Source organism: Aulostomus chinensis, chromosome 2 (genome assembly GCF_037954235.1).
Source record: "Aulostomus chinensis isolate RoL2024-O1b breed Wild chromosome 2, RoL_Achi_v1.0, whole genome shotgun sequence".
In the NCBI taxonomy this organism is placed as follows: Eukaryota; Metazoa; Chordata; class Actinopteri; order Syngnathiformes; family Aulostomidae; genus Aulostomus; species Aulostomus chinensis.
In genome coordinates this window covers 21457177-21476634 of record NC_141321.1, presented here as the reverse complement: position 1 = coordinate 21476634, position 19458 = coordinate 21457177, and the positions used below count along the sequence as shown (strand labels likewise).

The 19458-nt window shown below is 42.3% G+C and overlaps 3 protein-coding genes across 3 annotated transcripts; 2 read left to right on the top strand and 1 right to left on the bottom strand.

Moving 5' to 3' along the window:
- The first annotated feature begins 307 nt into the window (after positions 1–307).
- Positions 308–3634, top strand: LOC147269411 (uncharacterized). Its single transcript, XM_086194800.1, has 4 exons — positions 308–798; positions 1597–2016; positions 2169–2543; positions 3213–3634. The coding sequence occupies exons 1-4, from the start codon at positions 543–545 to the stop codon at positions 3566–3568; spliced, it is 1407 nt and encodes a 468-aa protein (XP_086050926.1). The 5' UTR covers positions 308–542; the 3' UTR covers positions 3569–3634.
- A 418-nt stretch (positions 3635–4052) lies between these two features.
- Positions 4053–11347, top strand: cog4 (component of oligomeric golgi complex 4). Its single transcript, XM_086184422.1, has 19 exons — positions 4053–4232; positions 5024–5106; positions 5188–5302; positions 5532–5706; positions 6030–6223; positions 6478–6583; positions 6725–6882; positions 6968–7026; positions 7111–7235; positions 7413–7531; positions 8084–8250; positions 8335–8500; positions 9120–9182; positions 9286–9399; positions 9658–9750; positions 9836–9919; positions 10002–10103; positions 10403–10531; positions 10882–11347. The coding sequence occupies exons 1-19, from the start codon at positions 4098–4100 to the stop codon at positions 11014–11016; spliced, it is 2322 nt and encodes a 773-aa protein (XP_086040548.1). The 5' UTR covers positions 4053–4097; the 3' UTR covers positions 11017–11347.
- Positions 11348–11793: 446 nt separating this feature from the next.
- gnao1b (guanine nucleotide binding protein (G protein), alpha activating activity polypeptide O, b) lies at positions 11794–18320 on the bottom strand. Its single transcript, XM_086184434.1, has 8 exons — positions 17910–18320; positions 17722–17764; positions 15372–15513; positions 15106–15266; positions 14884–15012; positions 14648–14777; positions 13604–13757; positions 11794–13524 (listed from the first exon to the last, which is right to left on the bottom strand). Exons 1-8 carry the CDS (start codon positions 18025–18027, stop codon positions 13337–13339), a joined length of 1065 nt encoding a protein of 354 aa, XP_086040560.1. The 5' UTR covers positions 18028–18320; the 3' UTR covers positions 11794–13336.
- Between the last annotated feature and the right edge of the window lie 1138 nt (positions 18321–19458).

Below are 19458 nucleotides of genomic sequence, written 5' to 3'. Positions count from 1 at the left end.
CACCTGAAGGCTGACTTAACACCCTTACCACTAACATTAGCTCTTTCTCATGTACTCCTACTGATATGTACATTTACCCAGTATACACATAACATTGCAAATGTAATCCTCCCTTTCATAAGGTACTGTTGTTTTTCATGTTAATTACAATAATCTTTTATTGTCGACCCTGGAATTTAAATGGTTCGCTTCGTGCAATAACGACTGTCTCATGACTCACAAGTTTTTTTCCAGAAAATGAATGTGGAAAGACTGCAAGTGTTAAAGGTAAATTATCAGTGAGCATCAGTAGTTTGTGATTTATACTTTTTTATTTTTACAGACTTGATCTACATACTCCGGCACGGTAGGTGGCGGTATGGATACGTCCGATGGTATTACAACCTCTAAACAGAAGGAGAAGAAGAAAGCGCTCCATCTAGCTCGGCTGACGCTTCCTGGTTGAGCGTCCTATATTCTGTTACAAATACAACTCAATGTCATTTTGTGTCTAGTTCAGCATAAGTTGCTCCCGGACGCATCTATTAAACGACTATAGCGGTATGAACATGACCCGCAAAAGAAGTGTCGTTTGGCGGTTTTTTAAAGCAACCGGCCCAGACTCGCGCCAGTGCCTGCTGTGTAAAATCTTCCTGAGTAAACACGGGAAGGGGACCACGACGGCGATGCTGAGGCATCTGCGCACCAAGCATCCCGCTGAGGTGGGCTTCACCAAGAAGAATGAAAGGCGGAGACCTCGAACTCTCCCCAGCAATGGACAGCAACTCACGGAGGCAGACGACAGTCAGTTCTGCTCAGGTATGGCGACGTGTATCTTCTGTCCATCAACTTTGACAGCGAATGAGGGACCTTGGTGATGTAGCTCGGGTTCAGCTGCTTTACCCGGTTTTGGAAGTGAAGAGGGAGGTCAACGATACTCCCAACACTTGCTCCGAACCGTAGTCGTTTCACCAAGGGAGCATCATTAAATGAATGTTTGAATAGCCATAAAGTCATGATTATTTTCAGTACCTGCTGACTTACACATATTACTGGAAAACTATGATTAAAAATTCATTCATTCATTGGTCCTACGTGGCACACTCATTTTAAATGTGGATTTGGGATGAATTTATTTAAGAAAATATAAATGCCTTTTTTTCAAAAAATTGCTTACACATCATGTACTAGATATCATAACGTCACCCATTAAGTTATACACCACTCTTTTTAAATCTTAAATCAATATTTTTAATGGAATATTTGTTGGGTTTTTTTATGGCTTCCTTGTCATGTGAGCAAATCAATACCAGGTATTATTTCTACACTACAACACAATTTCCACTGTAGACTCCTGTTTTAGAGAGGTGAGGAAGAGTTCGTTTTTCTGTTTGTAATGTTAGTGGAAGGGAACTGGGCTAACTGGGAGGGAGCAGGGTCACCATTAAGTTAGGTCATGTGATATTCAGTCAGTGCCTGGACTTGCATATTTGCAGATATCAGTTTTTACTGTTTTCTGATATGTTAAACAATAAAATACAGCAACTGGATAAAAATAAATGTATCAATCATGAAAACGAGTGTCTTTAGCTAAAATATTGTATTGTTCTTTGCAAGTGGAAGTGGTGTTGGAGGAAGGAGACTCTTACGCCAACCCTGCGGTGAATGAAGCTGACTTTAACTCAGAAATTAATAACATCCTGGGATCTGCAGAAGGAGGCCCAGTAGAACAAGAAACAGAGGACGCCAGTGGTCACCACCCTCCAAAATCTAGACGGAACCCAAGAAGTTTGATTTGGAAATACTTTGAGCGCTTGGAGAGTTCAGCTCGTTGTCGGATTTGCAAGAAGGAGTTGCAGTTCTTTGATGGCAGCACAAGCAACCTGCATCGGCACATGTTAAAGAGACACCCAGGGGTGTCACGGCGAGCTGGTGATGTACAGAAGCCCCCGCCATCCATCTCAACTCCAGGCTCAAGTGCTGACACATCTAGAGCATCAGTGAATGTTGGAGTGACAGAACAAAGAGAGCTGTCAGGTGGGCTTCTCTAAGCCATTTTAATTTAGTGAAACCTATTTTTTTTTTAAATCCTTCAAAACCCATTTCATTGGACAAAAGAAGAAAAATCTATATCATTGAATAAACAAAAGACTGAACTCAAAATAACTAAACATTGTGTTCTTTTTCAGAGGAGCCGGAGGAAAACCCTTATATCATCATCACGAATGACGCTGATGTAGATTCTGCTAATAATGGCGTCATAGAAACCGCAAAAGGAGGTTCAGTAGGACAAGGAACAGAAGAAGAGGCCAGCGCTCACCTCCCATCGAAGCTCAGACGGACTCCCAGGAGTTCAATTTGGAGACACTTTGAGTACTTAGATACTTTGGCTGCTGCTCGTTGTCGTATTTGCCAGAAGAAGTTGCAGTGTTACAATGGCAGCACCGGCAACCTCCATCGACATATGTTAAAGAGACACCCGGAGATGTCTCAGCAGAAGACAGTAACTGCTAATAGTGCCCCTGCACCCATGATTGGGATTACAGAGCAGAGAGAGTTTTCAGGTGAGCTTCTAGAGATTTGACGATTAACCAACTCTATCTAAGCCACCAGTCAAGTAAGAAAGTCTCCAAAAGACCCAGTGACACTAAACGCATCAAGCCAGTGTGTGAATTTATTGGGATTCCTGGCCGGTGTACCTCAGTTTAGGGGAGTGACATGTGACCCAACAGCTTCAGCACCTAGACTGAGCTCTTTTGCTGTTCCGGCTTTCCCTCCTAGAAATATCTACTACCGGTGTACACGGAGGAAGAAAAAATACTCAAAGGTCAAAACTCCAGCAACGTATGTGTTTTTGTTTATGGCTGTAGTTTTCATACCCAGCTCTGGTCATATGGAAATATTGACCTGGATAAAAATATCAGCAAGATTTACATCCTCATTCCTGCAGTTTCAGAATACAACCCTGACAAGGTTACACAATATATTTCCTTTCATATTTTAGCTGGAGAATATATGAAAATAAGTGTAATATTTAATTTTGAATTTTATGTTATAAAATATATTATGCCATTATACTGTTATCAATACAGAATCTATTGAAAGCAACTGGGTAACTCAGCAACCAACATTACGTAATGGAAGGTGGATTATAATTTGTTTTTCATGATGGAGTTTTGCACTGTCAAAGATGTTGACTAAATTTGCAGCCTTCTGTTTCCTCCATCTTGCAGATGCAGCATCTGGAGGAGAGAGGCGTGTTTTTAGGAGGGAGAGGGAGTTGATTGAAGCTTTGAGGAGAGCACAGAGGGAGGAGGCGCAAGCTCTGGAGCATCAGAGGGAGCTAGTTGAGAGGCTGCGTGCAGTAAACGCCCAAGAGGCAGCTGCAGAGAAGGAGAAAATAGAGATACTGAGGAAAGCACAGCAGGAGGAAGCTGAAGACTTGAGTCGACAGAGAGAAGAGCTGAAGATAGAACGGGCAGAGCTGCAGAAGAAATGGGAAGAGTTCGAGCAGGAAAAAGAAGAACTCCTATTTTCCAGAGGACATTCAGCCTCTTGTTCCTATGACAAGCTATCTATTCCTCAATAAGACTGAGGGTTTGGGTGATGATGACGATGCTCAACCATTTGGCACCAACTCAAACACTGAGGACATGAAAATGTGAATTTCTAATAAAATTCATTTATAAATGAATCCCTAATCCTTGTTGGTGTTTTTTTTTGCAATTTCAGTTATATATATATATATATATATATATATATATATATATATATACATACATTCTGTCCTTAGGAAATTAAAGGCTACCCTCCCTGGCATGGTCACATAACGCATGCGCAGAAAATGGAACGTAAATGCCCTGCGTTTGGTTTACAGGCAAGTTTTGTGTATACATGATAGCCAAATAAAACAAAAAAAAAACAGCAATGCGTCTTAATGGATCGCATTGATCATAAGGTAGTGTTACAAGCTGTATTTGGGTTATTACGACGGACAGCTTTAAAACGAGAGGCGGCGAGCTTTAGCGGACGCCATCCTGATAATAAATTTAAACTGACAGTCAGAACCCAGGGGAAATTTTTCCCGATGTAGCCTGAGAGCAGCTTCCAGGAGAAAGATGGCCGACAGTGGACCCGTCACAGCCAAAAGATGCGACTCCGGCACTTTGTCCTCGGTGACCATGGAGGCCATCTCAGCACTGACGGAGCTGGAGGACCTGGAGAGAGTCTATCAGCAGCTCTGTGCTGAGGAGGTTCGTAGAAACGACTGTGAATGTCATTAGAAGAGCATTCCCTTTGACGTGTACTGTCACCGTCGTCATCAATGCGAGTAAACTTCCGGGACGTCGGCGTCCCCAAACATTGCAGTCAATACCTGAATCAAACCACGCAGTTAATGATATTACTGCTTCATAACAACCGTGTCAGGACTTGTTACTGTTGTCATTTACGAGGAAATGCTAACCTAGCATACCTTAATAACTAGCACCTGGATTATTTGGGCGCACAAAAGTGAAATCTTGGCTTTAAACACCCTTATTTGGACCCCATAAAGTTACTCGTACCTGTTTCTTAAGATCTTATTTGTCATCCAGTTGGTTTTTAGTGATTCCTCTTGTATATTATAAATATACTTGTAACTGATGTATTGGTATTAAAGTGGGTATACCCTTTTGCAACCATTCGATTCATCTTGTGTTTAAATACAACTTTTCTATTCTTTATTTATTTTTTAAGCATTGTTATACAGAACTGGCCTCTAAATGTATAACTCCATTTGTGGTTTTTAAATAAGGTAATCCCTCAATAGTCCTACAAATGTGGAAATTCCAGATGTAACAGCAGCAAATGGATAGAGCATCAGAACTTGAAAGTAAATAAGAACCAGTTCTTTTTTATGCATTTTTTTTATTAATTTATTCATTTTGTGTTTTTGCCTTGCTCAGTGTCCTTCTCAGATAACACTCTTATGTTTCATTTTTCAGAGTCCCTGCAACCCTCTTAATTTTTGTCACTCATTTTATGTTTTTGTTTGATGTTTCAGAGCGAAGTGGAAGCTGAGCTGGACAGGCTGGTGGGGCAGGAGGGAGCCATTCACACAAAGATGCTGGCGCTCCAGAGGATGGGGTACAGTTGGCACCTGGTGATCACTGATTTGAGCTACAGCGACTCTTAGCGGCTGTGACACGCTCTGCCATTGCTTTTCAGGCCAAATCTACAGTTGATCGGAGGAGATGCCAGTCAGCTATCAGGCATGATCGCTTTTACCTGCAGCCTGGCAGAGAACGTCAGCCGTAAAGTTAGACAGCTGGACCTGGCAAAGGTATATATATACACCCACACACACTCTCTCTCACTCTCCCTAGACTACAAAGTATATTCTAGTACATTTTAGGTTTTTTTTTTTTAACATTACTGTCAAAAGCTGCAACACCCTCCATATTCTGCAACTTTAAAATATTTGCTTTCATTGCCTCTGATATTTTGATTGTACTCTGGTGATTTAATAGCAATTCTTGCACCGCTCATATTCTGTCGTTCTGTTTTGCTAGACACGTCTGTATAACGTGATCCAGCGTGCTGATGATATTCTTGATCTGAAGTTCTGCACGGATGGCGTGCAGACAGCTCTACGTAACGAAGACTATGAACAGGCTGCTGCTCACATCCATCGCTACCTCTCTCTGGACCAGTCAGTGATTGAGCTGAGCAGGCAGGGAGAAGAAAGTATGAGACTCTGATCATATCATATTTTTTTAGGGCCTGAGCCAGAGGGTACTTCATTATGTTTCTTACTGTTAGAAATGGTAGCAGGGTCAGTCCTCATAATAATAGCAATAATGATATTGGGAATAATGAACTTTGAGTTGCAACTGTTTTACAAAATACAGCTAAAGGTGGTATGTTATAGAAAGATAAAAGATGAATTGAAAATGTATAGACTAAGGAATACATAAAAATAGAACATTTATAAAAGGAAATGCAACTAAAATGCTTAAATACAGCACTATATCAATAAGCAGATTAATGAAAATCAAATGTGTGCACAGGCAGCACTGTGGATGCCAGTCTGGTGATGCTGCAGGAGGCAGAGCAGAAACTGAAGGTCATCGTTGCTGAGAAGCTGGATGAAGCTGTAGCAGCTGTGGACCTAGCACAGGTGGAGAGGTTTTTCAAGATCTTCCCTCTGTTGGGCCTCCACCAGCAGGGTCTCTCGCGCTTTGGACAGTATCTCTGCAGTCAGGTCAGTAGCCAGTCAGATCATCTCAGGTTGTTAGCATGTGCTGTCTGGGTGCTTTCTAGTTGTATGTTGATCAACAGAAGAGTGTTCATGTGATGTATGAATTAAATATCCTCTCTTTGGTAAGTACATCTTGAGTTTTGATTTGCTAGAGTTGTTGGTTGATTTCTTTTTTTTTATAGAAATGAAATTAATTATCTATGATTTGTATTATATCTCTTCTGATCACGTCTGTCTACTTCACACACACTCACCAGCTTGCTTCCAAAGCTGAAGAGAACTTGCTTTTAGCTACGGGAGGAGACCTGGGCGAGAAAAGAGCAGCTCTCATATTTGCAGATACTTTGATACTTTTACTAGAAGGTGAGATGACAGTGCTGAAATTGTGTGTGTGTGTGTGTGTGTGTGTGTGTGTGTGTGTGTGTGTGTGTGTGTGTGTGTGTGTGTGTGTGTGTCTCTTCCCTTCTTGCTCTGGATTGAATAATAATTGTGCATGTTTTACAGGGATTGCTCGTGTTGTTGAGACTCACCAGCCTATTGTAGAGACTTACTACGGTCCAGGTCATCTGTACACACTCATCACTCACCTGCAGCAGGAGTGTGACCAACAGGCTCACAAGATAGTTGACAAGTTCATCCAGCAGAGAGCATACCACAGCAAGGTGTGAATGGAATATCAACAACATGACATGGTTGTTTTCACCAAATACTCACCTGCACCCACTGTGACCTGAAGTGCTACTGTAGTTTCAGATTGTCCAGAGCAGCATGATAAAGAGCGTCCCGGGGGAGAGAATGGAGCCCAGGTTTCAGTGTTTGTCTCTTGCATTTTACGGGATATCTGTGTTTGTGTCTGTTCGTTTTTTTAAACTTATTGTTTCCATGAACAGGGAGTTGGACCCTGTTTTGACAGAAGTCACCTTGATGAACTCAAGGGCAGAGCTCTATCTGCGCTTTTTACGTCGCCGTATGATGGCCGACTTCGAAGTTGGGGATGCGCAGAGCATCACCCAGGGTAGATATACAAGAGCACATAGAAACACATATTTTACACCAGTCACTGTTTTGCAGCTGCATTTACTTGTTTTATAAATAGATTTAAAAGGTTATTTCATGGGTCCACTGTTACAATTGTGCATTTCATTTTGAGTAAAAAAAAATTGAGTTGAGTTGACCTTTTCCTACCTTCCAGAGCATCAGCAGAATGTGGAGAAGCTGCTGAAACATTGCTTGCTGAGCAGGACCATGCAGGAGCTCATCGGTTACTACATTCCCATGGAGGAGTATTACATGAGGGAGTCCGTCAACAAGGTGAAGTACCCACATTTATGAAGTATTTTTATTCTTCAAGGCTAAACAAAATCATTAGTACATCAGCTTATCTTAATATTGCTCATTTGTTTCAATGTATCAGTCCATCCATCATCAGTGATGAGGAAAGAGTAATAAATATTGGATTTGTGGATGTTTCCAAATGTTTTGAAAGTAAAGATAAAGGTTATTTTTTCAAATCTTTACCTGCGTGAATGTGAACACATACAACCCATGTCATAATAACAGTTTTTTATTCAGATATCAACATTGATATATATCAACCAGTATCCGTTGTAAACTATAGTTATAAAGGCTAAAAGAAAGTCCTCCCTGTTATGCTCCAGCATGTGTAGATATCGTATATTATTACTGCATGTGTTTTGGGGCTTGTCTAGAGTTGTGAAATTCTCTTCTCTCATGTAATTACAGTGAGTTTTGGTTGAAAAAAGTACTGCAAACTACAGTTCCCAAGGCCAAGAATAAGTTGTATAGTGTAGTAATTATATTCATTTAGCATTTTAATGATAGTTTACAACCTTTTCTTCACAGGCTGTTACCATGGATACATATGAAAAGGGTCAGCTGACCTCCAGCATGGTGGATGACTGTTTCTACATTGTGAAGAAATGTATCAGTCGAGCTTTATCCAGCTCCAGCATCGACTGCTTGTGTGCCATGATCAACCATGCCAACTCTCTGCTGGAGACTGACTTCAGGTGCTGACTCATCCACCTTCCACTTCAAATTTGAAACTTCGCTTCTCCTCTTTCATGCCCTTCCTCTCTCTCTCCACCTGCTAGGGAGGTGCTTTGTAACAAGCTGCGGCAGGGCTTCCCTGCTACCACGCTTCAGGACATCCAGCGTGGCGTCAGCAGTGCAGTCAGCATGATGCAGAGCAGCCTACAGCAGGGCAAGTTCAACACACTGGGCATTGAGAGTACTGAAAACGCAAAGGCTGCTTTTCTGGTGAGATGGAGGAGAAACACACACACACACACACCCGCATACACACATATTCACATACACACCTATATACATTCCCACCTCACTGTCTGGAACCTTATTTTTGTACATGCAGCATTTTTTGGTTGTATTCCTCAAAGATAGAAATCCTCAAGAAAACGAATCCTTAATTTTAAAGATAATATAGTAATTAAGGATTCACCAGAATTTGGTGAATAAAATAAAAAAATAAAAATAAAAAAATAAAAACAGTAGGGTTGATTGAGTTTTCCAATGAACAAACAGTAACTTATCATTTAGTCATTTCATTGGTCAAAGAGGTCATAAACAGATGTTGTAGTAAAGTCCCAGGGGATGAGCGCTGCTTCAACATACAACAGTTGTGTGCAAGGATCTAATAACATCTTGACCAATCAAGTTTGTGTCTTGACTCATGATTGATTCACTTCATAGAAGCTGGTATAAGAAAGTAGTCACTTTCACTCATTCACACAGGCTGTAAGAATCATTCACACTCCTGATGAGGTTCATCCTGGTGGATGAATCTGGCACATTTACATCATGATTCTAAATGTTCATCGATGTGCACTGTCTCCATTTAAATAAATCAGTTTGATTTCAGGTGACGCTGAATAATGTGGAGGTGTGCAGTGAGAATATCACCACTCTGAAGAGGAACCTTGAGGTACGTTTCACAACGTCTTCCTCTGCATTCTTCTTCTATCCATACCGTTGTGTTGTTTTATGCTTAAACTTACTGCTGGTAAATGTCTGTTTCTTTTCCTCAGAATGACTGCTCCAAGTTGTTCAGTCAGGGGGCTGGAGCTGGGGATCAGGCCAAAATTGAAAGCTGTTTGTCTGACCTTGTCAACACATCCACCAAGTTCAAGGATCTTTTACAGGTTGGAGGCACAAACACACAGTAGACACTCTGTTCAGAATGGTGGCAATGATGGGCGAGTCTCTGTTCCAAAGGGTTAACATACAGTATCTGTAGGTGTACATTTGTCCAATCCAGCTTTGTTTTTTTCCGTCAGCATTTCTGTGCAATAGAGAGAGGTTAACCTATTTATTTTTGGACAAGAAAAAATCCTGTTTTTCATATTGAGTCTTTAATTTGTTGTTGACTGACTGTTATACATTATTACTTCGTTTCGCAGGAGGGTCTGACTGAGTTAAACACAACAGCCATCAAGCCTCAGGTCAAACCCTGGATCAGCAGTTTCCTGTCCATCTCACACAACATAGAGGAGGTAATGTTACAGGATCACCCAAAACCTGCACCTCACATGATACTTGTCATACATCATAACATATAACTGCTGGTGCTCCTCACAGGAGGAATTCAATGATTACGAAGCCAACGACCCCTGGGTGCAGCAGCTCATTGTCAATGTGGAGCAGCTTATGGCAGAGTTCAAGGTATCTGTATTATTAATATGATGACCTCCTTCCTTGACCTTTTATGTCAGCCTCTCAATAAACTTCGCTATGTGGTCTCCAGACAGCCCTCTCTCCTGTCATCTACGACACGCTGACCAGCCTCATGACCAGCTTGATCTCTATCGAGATGGAAAAGACGGCCCTCAAATGCTCATTCAGCAGGGTGAGGCACCGGACTCAGCCACAGGGTGGCAGCCAGCACCTTGTGCGTCACTTCCCATCACATCACACCACTGACACACACGTGATGAAAAGCCTCAAGTAATAATTTATTGATGAGTCCAGAAAAGCCCCTGGGAGAGGGCTTCTGGTGTGGCAGCATCTCCCTATCTGAGCTGTGTGTTTCCTGATAGAATGAACAGAGAAACAATCCTCGTAAAACTGTGACAGCATTTACAGTTGAGAATGCACCTGCTCAAAATGGATTCACTGCTTTTAACCATGCTAATGTTTTTGTCATAGCTGGGAGGGCTCCAGTTTGATAAAGAGCTGCGATCTCTTGTGGCGTATCTGACCACAGTGACCACCTGGACCATTCGGGATAAGTTTGCTCGGCTCACACAAATGGCCACTATCCTCAACCTTGAGCGGGTAATTTATAAACTGTTACACACACACACACACACACACACACACACGATCCACATCCATTTAATGCTACTTTATAATCCAACTTCAATGGGAAAGTTTGTATTTCTTAATAGAAAACACACAATCTTAGAGCTTTAATGCAGTTTTGTAGAAGAATTCGCCAAACAACATAATATTGCATTGTATCACCTCCAGCTTGCTCCAGCTACCAAAATTACACACCAATGTAAGATGACTTTACTATGTAATTGTATAATACTCCTAGCAACAGTTTTTGGGGTAATGATATCATTTATAGTAGTTCTTCCACCTCTTGTACTCACTTGTACCTGTGCTTGTCTGGCCTGCAGGTGACTGAGATCTTGGATTACTGGGGGCCAAACTCTGGCCCCTTGACGTGGCGTCTGACCCCGGCAGAGGTGCGTCAGGTTCTGGCGTTGCGTGTCGACTTCAGAAGTGAAGATATCAAGAGGCTACGGCTTTAACTGGTGAACTGCTGGATATCAGAGTTTGCACAGCAGTACGCACGGTGTGAAGGGTTCTCCAATCCATGCTTGTGTAAATGGACGTTACAAAGACGCAGGCAAATGATTTGGAGATATCAGGTGACTCTTCAGACTCAACTCCTGCCGATTCTGCAAAGGGCCGAGTGTTCATAGGTGGAGTTTGCAGCTATGTGTGGTGGATCTGTTTGATATGAATGATCTTGTAAACCTGAGAATAATCTTTAACGTGTAATTAAAAAGTTTAAATCTGTAATTGTGCCATAGTGTGAGTTCCAACCTTTTAACCTGTAACTGTCTGTGAGAAACGAGGACACAGGGACCGAAGAGAGGAGCTGTGGGGCTGTCGGTGAACCAGAGCAGTAATGAAAGTCACACCCATTAAACTGACAGAAGCAGGTCAGACAGCTGATCCAGCCTAGTCATTCAAAATAGGAATAGCTCCTTGTCTCTGATGATGGAACACTTTTAACCTAATAAATTGAGAGGCTGTGTGCCACGCTTCTGATCCTGCCATCCGTTAGAGTTTTCACGTTTAACCTGATATAATAACGTTTCCAACAGTGGCCTGTTCCCAATCTTTTACACATATTTCTAAACACACCAGGCAATGAAGCATTAAATAGTGTTCCATTTCCATAATGTACAGACTAATTTCCCCCTGTTTATCCTTAATTCCCTGCATAAGTAAAAGCAGGTCAATGTTTGTGTGACGGAGCAGCCGCTCACCTTTGTAGTCAAACTCAGACCAGGGACACAGGAATAGTTAGGAAAAGTGTGGCTTTAATGTAAACACAACATTCGATTGGCTCAGCACAAACATTCCACATGAGAGCAACCAATAAACTACCGAATAGGATGGGGTGCAGCACAAAAACATTCACAGTAAAAAAAAAAAATCTGGTATAATCATAATATATATATATACAGTACGGTGCTTTTAAGGTGAAAATGGATAGGATAGAGGGGCTGATATGTGATGGGTATACAGGAGAGAGATGATGAATTTCTTGGTGCACAGGTGAAAATGGAGAGCTGTACTTTTTTCTCTGTGAGAAGAGAAATATGACAGATAAGGGGAAGGGGAGGGGGGAGTAATGGTTTCCTGTTTAAAAAAAAAAAAAAAATCCAACCCTGATTCCCCAGAGACAGGCTGCCTCAAATGATATTGTTCTCCTCGTGCAGTCTTCTATTTCTAAACAGATTCACATTGAAGGGTAAAGCACCACACAGAGAACATGATGTCATTGGAGGGCTGCTTTCTCCCCTCTGAACTGCAGGCGGGTATCGGTTTACCCCAGTTATTTTATGACAGGAGATAAATAAAGTGGCACGGGATTTCAGGAGGTAGGAGGTGACGTGTAGGGCATGAGGCTTAAATAAATAAATCATTCGATGATAATATATCTGTTGAAATAAAATTAGTTGATATCATGAGCTATGATCTCTGATCCTAATCATCTGTTCTCAGATGGTTGGCACCGATATGACATGATTTTTTAAGTTGTTTTGTTGTTGTTTGTTTTGTTTTGAGATATCATTGGCTGATAGGCATTTCCTCACACTACAGGAGGACAATGGCAACAGACAGCCACTCTAAACAGAAGAATACTCTCTTTCATTATGTTTTGAAGTACAAGAGAAAACAAGTGGAACAGACCTGTGGGCTACTCAGTCATGTGTGGATCTGAAGGAGAGGAGAGCTTTGTCCCTTCTGAAAGTTAAAATAGCCTCCTTCTTATCAACCATAACCCTCAGCCACGAGTACAGCATCTCCCTGACATGATCATCGCCACTGTCTCACACACACACACACACACACACACACACAGCAGCTCTTTAGACGGAGCACCAGAGGCCATATTCAGCTCTGATAAACGCCTGAAAAACTTGCTCATGAAAATGGAAGAATGGAACTGTATTCAACATTGTGTAGAGGGGATTTTTGCACTCCTTGCATTGTATTTCTAAGTAGGGTTTTTTTTTTTTAGAGTTTTGTAAAAGAAGTCACCAGCTGAATACACCTCTGGTGCCGCTGCTCCTGACCTCCCCAGTTGTTGACACAGTCATGAAACATTCAGCTCAAAAACACACTTTTATAAGACAAAACTGGGGTTGTGTATTGAAATCATAAGATGAGGAAGGGAACATATCATGACAATAATCCAGTGTGATGTCTGACGGCAGCTCTTTGGGTCCATTTGGACGTGTAGAATTACATATTTATGTGTTTAAGTATCATGAAAATTATCATTATTAACACCTCGTACTCTCCATGACAACCTCTGTGCTTGGTCGGGCCTCAGTATAAGCCACACCCTCTAAGGTTGTTTGCAATAATGATGTCAGTGACAGCATCAAACACTACCTGGATGTTTCCCGTGTCTGTGGCACAGGTCAGGTGACAGTAGATCTCCTTATTAGGAGAACGGTTCTTACTCTCGAACTGAACCTGAATATAGGCAGTAGCATCGTCGTAAGTATTAGCACCTGAAACAGAGGACGGGAAAGGATCAGTCGCTCGGCTGGTGAAACAGCTCAGCTAAAGAACCCAAAAACAGACACTCACCTGTATATTCTGGAAAACAAATGGTTAGCGGCGACTTCTTGATCTTCTCAGCAAACAGATCCTTCTTGTTAAGGAAGAGGATGATCGAGGTGTCGATAAAGAACTTGTTGTTACAGATGGAGTCAAAGAGCATGAGCGACTCATGCATGCGGTTCTACACGAAGAGTAAAACAATGAGTGTTACCGTGAGAATAAACTTCCTCTGAAATACAAGTTTTCATCTCCCTGATGTTGACGTTTTATTCTCTTTTTGACATCGATACAGAATGACCTCCAAAAGTTCTCTAAGATGTGATTTAAAGACACAATGACAAGTCGACCATAAGAAAATGGATTGCCATCTGTTGATAGTTGAACTGTCCTTCTCAAAGCAAAAATGTCAGTCACTATCAAGTTCCAGACTCTTGAATATGTAAGGATTTTTTTTTTGTCATTTATGATGGAAAAGGAAAAACTATTCCTTGCATAATCTTATGCAAAATTTAGTTCTTAAACATGTTTGACTTTTTTAGCCCTTAAATTACTCTCACTGACAGGAAGCTCAGCCTGATGGCTATTTATTATTTCAAATTCTTTGTCACGGTAAAGTCTCTGTGAGTCTAAGTGATTGACAGTTACAAGAGGTACACAATTGATGCCAGGAGTCACAAATTAGGCTTTCTTTTCTGTCTGGAAGACTAAACGAAGGGCAAAAATGTCCTCGAGTGTGCAAGAATAAATTTTCCCTAATAACGTTCTTCTTTCATTTCATTCTTCTTTTCCTAAAGGGAATTGGGATGAACATTTTTGAAATACGCCCCTTCTGTTTATAGACAAAAACTTTCGTCAATTTATTATGAAAATAATTGCAAGATTGATCCATGATGAAATTTCCTATTTATTGCAGCCCTTATGCTGCTCTTTTTCTTGTGTGAAGGTTTAAGGAAGTGATTTGTCCTAAACTGAGAATCTTTATTGCAAATATTGGCCTCAGCACAGACTTATTGATGGGAGCTCAACCCTGAACCGTACACCAGAGGGACTGAGTCTGTGTTAAACACTTACAGTTGTTTCATCTTCATGGAGCACCTGGTCGTAGCCACTCAGAGCAACACAGAAGATAATAGCTGTCACATCTTCAAAGCAGTGGATCCACTTCTTCCTCTCTGACCTCTGACCTCCCACATCAAACAGCCTAGAAGAAGAGTGCAAGAAGTTACCTCAGATATGGAGTTTCATCCTTTAACCTAATTCCAGGCAAAATGCCAGACAGAACGTCTAGCTACAACATCTCAGCTCACCTGAAGTGGAGGTTTTTGAAAGTGAAGTGAGTTTCAACAATGCCAGTGGTCTTCACTCGGGTTCTCAGGATGTCCTGCTCTGTGGGCTGGTAGTCTGCTGCTCCGATTCGGTCTAAACTGTCCAGGTAGCTGAAGACAACAGGAAGCAAGAGCAGGAAGAATGTGGATTGGAAGATTTATACTCTCCTGGTTGCACTCTTTCACACAAGTAGTCTGACTCACTATTTGGCAGAGTCGTTGAGCTGGTATTCCCGAGCTCGGTTGAAGCACTCCTGAGTCCCGGCGTCAGCCCAGACACGCTTCATAGCAGTGAGGAGCTCTGCAGAGTAAGGCTCTGTATCCTCCATACGACTGACCACATCACAAACCAGCTTAGCATCCGCCTGCACAGAGTATGTCACACCATCAAGGGAATTGGTTTTAAAACCATGAATGAGGGAGTAGTTTAGCTGAAAACAATGGAATTATTAGGCCTTGAGGTGACTGACTTTTCTATCTTTGTCTCCAAACTCAATGCCCAGTGAATCCATGGCTCGGAGGATAGCTGCCAAGCTCTGGATGGTGTTGCTGTAGACCACAGGCTTATACTGCTTCACGTCATCCCCAGAAAAGCCATCTTCATGGATAATCCTGCATGTGCGCACAGATATTAGCACAAGTGTGGACGACACAGAAAATGCAACCATATGTCCCTGCAGACATAAATATTTTCACCTTAGAGGATAGAGGCTTCTAGGATTCCCAACTCCCAGTGTCATCTCCTCCTACAACCCCCAACTAAAATACGTCTTTAAATGTGTCCGTGCTTAATGAGACGGAGATGTCTGTGTGATCTGTAATATGATATCGTAGCTGCGTCTTATTCATTCATTGATTAATCACGTTACACACTCGTCCTTGCTCATAAACTTCCTGACACTGACCTGTGACACACATTTAACAAACTTTAATAACCACAGCTCCTCTTCCTCCTCGTGTCCTTTTGAAAAGAAAAAACCTGACTGACAGCTCAGTGAGGAAAATCAATAGGGGTGATGTTTTTTTTTTACTTACAAAGACCACCTCTGCTAACATCATGTAGCGTTGCTGAATAAAACATTAACCTTCAGGGGTGCAAAGGAATTAGTCTTTCACACAGCAGATTGAATAACTATCATTCACCACTAACCACACCAGCCCAAGAAAACCTGAAGGAAGATGTGCTTTTGGATATTTTATGTTATAACATTTAGATTAAGACTCACAATTTAAATAAACACACAAGTGCCTGCATCTAATCATCTATTTCTGCTTTATTCTACTCAAACACGTTTCTTTCATAAGAATTTCATGGTGGCTTCAAATATGTATCGTGATTGCATCCACACAACTGGTCAAAAATCAACTCAAAGATCAACGTCATCAAAGTTTCAACCATTCAATTTTTCTTAAAATTAATTTCAAAACACACTCATTAAAAATAAGTCCTTTCTCTGGTCTAGTTTATTGATCTTTCAGGTGCATCAACCCATCCATTAAATAAAACGCTGAATTATTTCGCGGCTACAGTGACGTATTCATATTAAATAAATCCCTACACTTAAGATAGCCTAGGTAAAAAATTAAATAGGGCAAAATTTCATTTTGAGTGAAAATCTGAGGAGTCTGCTCATATAAGGGATTCAGCTTCATCCAGTATTTGCAATTGATGAAAACTTCCCTGACCAATCACAGAAAAGTATAAAAATAGATATTTCAACTAACATGCATCATCCGCCATTGAGGTTGCTTCTAGTTCAAGTATAAAAGCCAAACTTTGTATTTTTCCTGCCGCTCTCAACCATTATGCATTGATTTTGTAAGTTGGTTTTTTTTTTTTTTCCTTTTAAACTGCCTCCCTGGCTCAGGTGTAGACTGGACGCAGCCCTCACCTCCTGTAACTGCCACAACCAGACCTCCTTCAAACATCACCTGAACAGCATGTGATGATGGCTGGTCAAATCGAACCAGACACATTAACCCTCCAGTACCTACACTTAATGACCATCTGATGGTTACATCGGCTGGAACAAACCGTGAAACTGTTTATACACGCTATTTGGCCCTGGGATGTAAGTCCAAAGCAGTTATGAACAACAAAGGCTGAAGGGTGTGATGAGGTGATGGAGTAGAGAGGGGAGGGATGCAGGTTGCACTGCAGCCCGGGATGCGCTGAGAAGGACGGGGAGTAGCCCCACAAACACCGGGAGAGACGTTTCACATGATAAAATATACAATGTACCACTGAAACATCTAGAAACTTCACTAAGAGGTTTATAATAACAACAACAACAACAACAACAGTGATTTAAAACATCAAAGAGTGTTTTAGCTTAGACAGGGGAAGGTTTAGATGCGGTTTTAGAAGCCATATTTCTACGTAAATCCGCTTTATAGGCAAAGTACTCCCGGCGATATCGGGCACTTAAAGCCATTAAGATTAAAAGCAGAGGTATTCACTAATGGAGTGACCTCACACACGCGCGCACACACACCCAGAGGAACAACACCCACATATCTGCTGTCACACACTCCCTGCAGCCATGGCAAACCCTCGGTAACTACATTTCAGCACCCAGGCGGTGAACAGCATCCTGGGACACACCGCTGCGGCCTCCACAGCCTCCCTGTCCGTCTGCAGGAGGTGCTCTTGTCACCGGCACTCCTCCGGGGCTTCGGCCTCTCGAAACATGGCGGATCAACCTGCCTTAGCACATATACGGGAGGGAGGTGCAGTCTCGGGCCTTTTTACTTTGCCCGGGACCAGAAGGGTTAAAATGAGCAACAAAAAAGAAAAAAGAAAAGAAAAGGTGAACTTACTTCATCTGTTTAACGATGGTGCTTTTGCCGGACTCTCCACCGCCTGTAAAGAACGGAGGGCAGAGTGAGAGCCGGCAGTGAAATCAGTACCACGGAGAGCACCTCCGCCCCATGCAGTCCCACCACAAGCAAGTCGAACCGTGCCGAGCCGAGGCAGCAGCCCCGCCGCGGGTGAGGCTCTGTCTTACCGAGCAGGAGCAGTTTGACGTCCTTTGCGGCGACCAGCCCGTCTTCTTTCAGGTTTTTCTCGATGGCCTTGCTCCGGTCCAGAGCTGCGCGCTCCTCGGCGCTCAGTGTACATCCCATGTTTCCAGGCGAATGAGCAATCCCGTCGTGTCCCCGGTCCGCCCTGTCCCTCCCGACTCTCAATCAGTGCGTTGTCTCTCGCTCGCTCTCCTCCTGGCTGCCCGCTACAGCATTAGGCCCGGATTGAGGGCGAAACAGAGCCGGGATCCCGAAACACTCTATTCTCCGCGACTCTGAGTGCGAGTCTCGCTCCGTCCCCTCTCTTCGAGGGGGTTGGGGGGTGGGGTCGCTGTGCTCGAGCCTGCGGGGTTGGGGTTGTTGTTAGGTGGGGAATGGGGAGGGGGATCTCTCTCTCCCTCCCTCTCTCTCTCTCTCTCTCTCTATACAGGGCGGCGCTGATGATGATGATGATGATGATGACAGCGAGCGCGAGCGATTTCGTCGTATCTTCAACAAGGGAGGGGCGCGAGAGGAAGAAGAAGAAGAGGCTAGCTGCGCGAGACTCACCTAACGCAGACAATCCCGCTGACGTCAGAGCGGCCGAGGCAGGAGCTTTAATCACGTCCTGTGAAAGATTATTCCCGTGAAAGAGCCCTTTAACTGGCAAATGCTGTCTCGGTATTAGTGGGAATTGTTCTGTGGTTGAAATATTAAAATCCTGACACTGATATTCTTTGGTCGCTGATAATAAACATAAACCTAAAACACATGGACGCGTACGAGGAAAACGAAGAACGTTTGACAGGGAAATATGGTCGAATTTTACATCGTGGAGGAGTAGCTGAGGTCCTGTACCGCAAAAAGAAGTCATATAGCGGTGTGAAAATACTCCATGGATGCGTCCTTCGTTTACAATATTCCTTCAGTAATCCAGTACCAGCAGCACTTAAGAAGTACTTGTGATATTACAAGGCAAGCAAGGCATTGCGATTTAAAATCTCAGTGCATGTTTTATAAGTGACTTCATCTGCAAACTAACTTTAGCTGTCAGAAAAAAGAAATGTAGTGGAGTATTTATTATAAAGTAATATGGAAAAGCAGAAGTGCCTGAAAGATTTAGTTAAGCAGTAGATTACTTGATGAAATGTGCTTGCTTATGATCCACCCCCAACACCCAGGATGGAAACTTCCTAATACATATTAAAGTCCTCCAATCAAAAGACAAAGTACAAGTATCAAAAGCACAAAGTACTTGAAGTAAAAGCGCATGTACACACAAAGCTACACTGTCCTGCCAAAGTAATACAAGCATAGTAAGTTTTGATTTAATGTGCACGTGCCATCAATGTTGTTTGCAACTGCAGCAGTTCATCTGTTCCATCTTACTTCATGAAATACTTATTCTTTATTAAATCTGAATCTGAAAACTAAAATCAACACACAGACAAATATTTTCAATCTGAAATGTGGCAGAGAAGTACACAAACTTGTTGTCAGGTAAACGCACTCTAATTTTCCCCTTCAGGTCCTCGGAATATTGCCAAGTGACGT

What these genes read in the sequence shown, in the direction of transcription:
- LOC147269411 (XM_086194800.1), top strand. Translation starts at nt 543, where the DNA reads ATGAACATGACCCGCAAAAGAAGTGTCGTTTGGCGGTTTTTTAAAGCA. An exon ending in CGACAGTCAGTTCTGCTCAG is followed by an intron (nt 799 to 1,596) that starts GTATGGCGACGT and finishes GTTCTTTGCAAG; the next exon opens with TGGAAGTGGTGTTGGAGGAA. An exon ending in AGAGCAGAGAGAGTTTTCAG is followed by an intron (nt 2,544 to 3,212) that starts GTGAGCTTCTAG and finishes TCCATCTTGCAG; the next exon opens with ATGCAGCATCTGGAGGAGAG.
- cog4 (XM_086184422.1), top strand. Translation starts at nt 4,098, where the DNA reads ATGGCCGACAGTGGACCCGTCACAGCCAAAAGATGCGACTCCGGCACT. An exon ending in CTGCTGGAGACTGACTTCAG is followed by an intron (nt 8,251 to 8,334) that starts GTGCTGACTCAT and finishes TCCACCTGCTAG; the next exon opens with GGAGGTGCTTTGTAACAAGC. An exon ending in CTATCCTCAACCTTGAGCGG is followed by an intron (nt 10,532 to 10,881) that starts GTAATTTATAAA and finishes TCTGGCCTGCAG; the next exon opens with GTGACTGAGATCTTGGATTA.
- gnao1b (XM_086184434.1), bottom strand. Translation starts at nt 18,027, where the DNA reads ATGGGATGTACACTGAGCGCCGAGGAGCGCGCAGCTCTGGACCGGAGC. An exon ending in TTGGAGACAAAGATAGAAAA is followed by an intron (nt 15,267 to 15,371) that starts GTCAGTCACCTC and finishes TACTCTGTGCAG; the next exon opens with GCGGATGCTAAGCTGGTTTG. An exon ending in TTGTTTTCCAGAATATACAG is followed by an intron (nt 13,525 to 13,603) that starts GTGAGTGTCTGT and finishes CCTCTGTTTCAG; the next exon opens with GTGCTAATACTTACGACGAT.